The 5,114-nt window shown below is 34.0% G+C and overlaps 1 protein-coding gene across 2 annotated transcripts; it reads right to left on the reverse strand.

Moving 5' to 3' along the window:
* Positions 1 to 2,508: 2,508 nt before the first annotated feature.
* Positions 2,509 to 4,711, reverse strand: LOC130995123 (ankyrin repeat-containing protein At5g02620-like). 2 transcript variants are annotated; one of them, XM_057920274.1, is made up of 2 exons: positions 3,952 to 4,711; positions 2,509 to 3,283 (listed from the first exon to the last, which is right to left on the reverse strand). In XM_057920274.1, exons 1-2 carry the CDS (start codon positions 4,522 to 4,524, stop codon positions 3,269 to 3,271), a joined length of 588 nt encoding a protein of 195 aa, XP_057776257.1. In that variant the 5' UTR covers positions 4,525 to 4,711; the 3' UTR covers positions 2,509 to 3,268. The 2 variants fall into 2 exon arrangements, with proteins under 2 accessions (XP_057776257.1, XP_057776256.1); XM_057920273.1 differs by having other exon boundaries at positions 2,509 to 3,302.
* Positions 4,712 to 5,114: the final 403 nt, after the last annotated feature.

The following is a 5,114-nucleotide window of genomic DNA, read 5'->3' on the forward strand; positions in this document are numbered from 1 at the left end:
CCACTTTATTTTATTTTATTTTTCATCGTTTTATATAAAAAAAAATTTAAGAAAAAAAAAATCATAGGACAAGTTTGGCCAAACCGTCCAATGGCTCGAATGGCACTGGGCAAGGCTTGAGAAATTGTAGCCCGATTAGATTTTTGGCCAGCCTGCCCGACCTTGTACAATCTGAAAGCCCGATGGGTCGGGCCGAATTGGCCCAACCCGGCCTATTTGACAGCTCTAATATCCAGAGGTCTTGAATTTGAGTCGATCATGGACCATTTTTTCTTTACCTAATTGTTAATTTAATAAAATAAAAATAATTTTATTGAGTTGAGACGTCGAAACAATGAAGCTTGAATGCGAAATGCCTAGTATTTTATTTTACAGGTTAGTATAATGAGATTTTTAAAGTTGAAATCAAACACGAGCGAAAACGTAAGTTAAATATAAATAAAATTGATGAGGTCATAAATCAAACACAAGCTAAAATTCAGAGCATCCGCATCGCCTACACGATAGCGGCCTACTCGTGTAAGGCTCGCATCGTGTAAGGCGATGTAGCCCTAAGTTACACGAGGGCTACACGTTAGCCCGCTCGGCCGTTCAAAATCAGTGCGTGTTTTACACGCGCGATTAAAAAAAAACACGAATTTTGAATTTGACTGTCTCGATTTCCGTGCTTTTTTGACCGTTCAATTTTTTTTAGTTTTTATTTTATGTAATTTTTAGGTTTTTTATTTTAATGGAATTTTAATTATTAGTAAAATGTGTTATTTAAATTTGAGCAATTAAATTTAAGTGAAAAACATAAAAATCAAAACTAAAAAAATCATGTAGGCTATCATGTAATTCCAATGCAGCCTCTTTACACAATGTGGTCTCTCCCTCATCAAGTAAGCTATCATGTAACACCAATGTGGATGCTCTAAATTACAGTTAACCCTAATTTCTATGGCTCAAAGTAAACACCCTAGCCGGCCAAGAGAGATTAAACATTGCTTTACCCGAAATTAGGTAGAATTTTGTTTCAAATTACCCTTACTTTAATGTGAGGTCATTTTCTGAATTGCGACCAAGCAGTGAGGAAATTAGGTAGCTAGAAATGTATTTGGGTCAACCTTGTCATGCGAGATCCTTTTTTAGACATACTAGCGGAAAGAACGTACATTGTACGTGTAATTATAGTTATTTTATTTGATAATCTATTATTTTAAAAAATCTATTAATTTATTACTTTTATTAGATAATTTATTGAATGGATATATTTATCTATAAGCCTTATCAATAGCTATGGATATATATCACATGATTAATGTTATTTTATTTGATAATTTATTATCTCAAAGAAATTATTAATTCATTACTTTTGTTAGATAATTTATTGGATGGATATATTTATTTATAAGCCTAATCAATAGCTATAGATATATATCACATAGATTTAGTGTAATATCTAATGAATTAATATATTCTTATAAATACATATAATATATAAAATAATTTTAAAATAAAATATGTAGTAAGGGTAAAATAGGCAATCCACAAGTTGTCCTTAGACTGCCTTAGCCTTTTTTTCTGTTAGTATAGATATAGATAGATATATTGCGAGAGTAGGAGACGTTTGTGAATATAAAATAAAAAAAGGAGAAAGCAGAGAAAGAAATAAAGAAAAGAATGGCTGCAGAAGCAGTAGAAAAGAAACTCTATGATGGTCGGATTTTAGACTCCTAACAACTGTCGCCTCTGCCCATTACAGCAACAGCGCAAGGGCACGTCGACATCTCGAGAAAATTGTTATCAGTAGCCCCGGAGACGTGCTGCTAGCGAGACTGTCATGATATGAACCCGGTTCATATCGCAGCATCCCATCATTCAAATGAGTGATTGATAATCAACCCACATCCAATCATTCAAAATAGTGATTATTTACCACTTCAGAGTTGGGTAGATTGTTTAATCAATCACCCCTCTAATCCTATTAATCTTATCTATCTCATCCACCAAACCAAACGCCTCCCGAGTCACTTAATTCAATATTATCACATAAACATTGTTCAATCTTAAACCTAATTTCTTCTTAAGTCACTTAATTCAATATTATCACTCATTTTATACATGACGGGACCCTCTATATATCTATTAAAAATACAATATTCATTAACTTTTTTATTAAAACTCGTGTCCAGCCAAAATAGTATACTCCCTTAGTCCATGAAAGAACTTCCTAGGAGGGAGTGACACGGGTTTTAAGAAAAAAGAAGTGTATTGAGAGTAGAGAAAAAGTTGTTGAGTGTATCGGGAGTGGTGAAAAGGTGTTATATTTAATATTTGGAGTTGTGAAAAAGTGAAAAGTAAGTAATTATAACTGGTGGGATATAGTCCAAAAATAGGTAGGAAGTTTTTATGTGGATATCCCAAAAAGAAAAGATAGGAAGTTCTTTCGTGGACGGATGTATATGTTAAAAAGATAATTGTGAAAGCTAATTGGATTAGTGAATCTAAATTAATTAATAAGTGTAATATCAAATTAAAGCAGTAGAAGTTGAAAAAAGTTATGATATATATAGTGGAACATGAAATGCAATACTAACTACGTTGATAACAAGGACAGGTGTTTGAGTTTTTATATTGGATTAACTAACTAACTATGATTAATTACTAGTAATTACAAAGCTCTGACGCCAAGCTCTAACATAGTTGCAGAAGGAGGACACGATGGGTGGACTGTATCTGTAGTAAGGAACAAGTCCAATAAAACAGAAGTAGGAAATGGCAGCTGATATGATGAGAGAACGATGTTTTGTTGGGTGATTTAGCATCCACATGGAAGTCGTAAAACTTGTGCAGAAATATAAGAACGAGAAAAAAAATCCGGTAAGGATAATCATCCACATAGATATTTTCCTCTCCGTCGGCATACAGAGCCCTATGATTGTGAACACTGACCAAAGAAAAGCAGTCATGTTAGCATCTACGAATTCTTTGTACTTCTCGGGATCGGTAGACGCCAGGATCGGTGTGCCGGCTTTGTGTGTTGCCGAGTCGTCCTGCCACACGCCCCCGGGAGGGTTGATCGCCGCCTGGAACGTCATGCCGGCGATCAGGGCCAGAATCCCCAACACCACCTCAATCGGCACCTTGTTCAAACAGGTATTTGAAAATTTTATTGTCGTTATGTTTTCGAGGATTTTTGTTATCTCAGATTGAATTGTGTCTTGGGGGCTCTGGAGGGAGATGTCCAAAGCTGTTTCTCGATTGGAATTCCTTGAACATTGATATTCTACTCCAGTGTTTTCTACCAAATACCGAACAATCTAAGATGATCAAACCGTCAGTAGTTTGAAGTATAAAGGTGAAGGGTCAAGTTAAACAGAGAATTATTTTATATTTTATTTTGAATAAATCTATATATTTTACAAACAAATTAATATAACTAAGGAACATATATATTTGGTAAAAAAAGAGAAAAACTCGCCATCAGCGGGATTCGAACCTGAGGCAAATTGTTGTTCATGCGGTACATTGATTTATTCATCAAATTTATACACCTGTTCATTTTTGTTTCACGAATTCTTTATTCTCTAAATATTTAGCATTCTCTGTTTAACCTATCTTTACTCATATTTAAAAACTAAAGGTTTAACCAAATACACATACCGAAATTTGGAAAAATTTAATACCTCACCCGTCCCCATAGAGGGATTTAAACGAATCGAAATTGATGATTTTTTAAACTAAACCAAGTTGAGAGAAATTTATTAATTTTATAGAGTTTATTAATTTACTAAAGATTGTTTAAAGTTGTTTAGTTGTGTAATCAAATAAATCATTTTTCCAAGTAAAAAGATAATACTAATATTATATCAATATTTGATTAAATAATCTTTGTTATTATAAAAATGTCTAAAACCTAAATTGAGTCAATTAATCAAGTGACAAAGTCGATATAGACAACTTACTAACCTCAACTTGTTTGTACCTAACAGCCAAATGCAATACTGTTTCTCCATAATCATCCTGCAAATGGACAAGCTCACGAAAATGGTTCACTAAAACCTGCAATACTCTAAGCTGACCATGTTTCACGCACAAATGCAAGACGGTCTGTCTGTGATCAACCTTCTCCGTTGCAGGCAAACGGTCGTGTCGAATGAACTCTTCCAAGATCTCAACATGCCCATTCATGGCGGCAATATGAACTGGATTCATGCCATGGCAGTCGCGCAGCCAGCACGTCTGAGGGGCGATTGCTAGCAATTTTGAGGCGATTTCGACTGTCCCTTTTGCTGCTGCGATGTGAAGAGACGACGATTTTTGGGAGTCCAAACTCCAGGCTAGATGTTGGTTGATCCTTAATATCTCTTCAACAATGGATGCTTGTCCGCTTCTTGTTGCTATGTGGAGAAGATTTCTTGAATCGGGAAATGAAACTACATCGAGAAGATATGGATCTTCTTGGAGTAGTTGTTGAAACGTTGTTGCATCACCTTGTGTTGCTGCATCGTAAAGCTTTTTTCTAATTACTTCTCGAACCATTGCTTGATTGTGAATATTAATTTCTTGATTATGGTTTTGATGGTGTTGAGGCAGTCAAGAATTCTGGAGATGTTTATATAAGACAATCTTTTTAAAGTGATCATGAATACAAGAGAAGTTTCTGCGTAACTTCCTACTTGTGACACTTGAGGTGAGTTTCATACTCACTTCCCTACTAATAATGAACTTCAAGTCTTTGTCGAAATGTTATTTTATTCATTCTCTATTGCATGCAGAAACTTATTTTCGAGACAATATATCAAAGAACCTGGCGATTTTACTTTGGGAAAATAATCTGATTGCAAAATATTAAATTTTGATGTTTGATTTAATTTTTATCTAATTGGAAAGTAATATGAATCCTGATTTAGTGAATAATGTGGAGATAAAAGTAGTGGACTGTGTGTGGTAGAATATGTAATACGTTGGTAGATTGAAGTTAATTTACTGTGGAATAATGTCTATAAATAGAATATGACTATTTTTTGTGGATACCAATATGACGTTTTTTTATGGACATAGAGAGTATTATTTTAAGCAATGCTTAATTTAATTCTTAGAACTATGAATTTTTATTATACTGTTTAGGT

Source organism: Salvia miltiorrhiza, chromosome 7, assembly GCF_028751815.1.
Source record: "Salvia miltiorrhiza cultivar Shanhuang (shh) chromosome 7, IMPLAD_Smil_shh, whole genome shotgun sequence".
Taxonomy (NCBI): Eukaryota; Viridiplantae; Streptophyta; class Magnoliopsida; order Lamiales; family Lamiaceae; genus Salvia; species Salvia miltiorrhiza.

What these genes read in the sequence shown, in the direction of transcription:
- LOC130995123 (XM_057920273.1), bottom strand. Translation starts at nt 4,524, where the DNA reads ATGGTTCGAGAAGTAATTAGAAAAAAGCTTTACGATGCAGCAACACAA. An exon ending in TTAGGTACAAACAAGTTGAG is followed by an intron (nt 3,303 to 3,951) that starts GTTAGTAAGTTG and finishes TGATCATCTTAG; the next exon opens with ATTGTTCGGTATTTGGTAGA.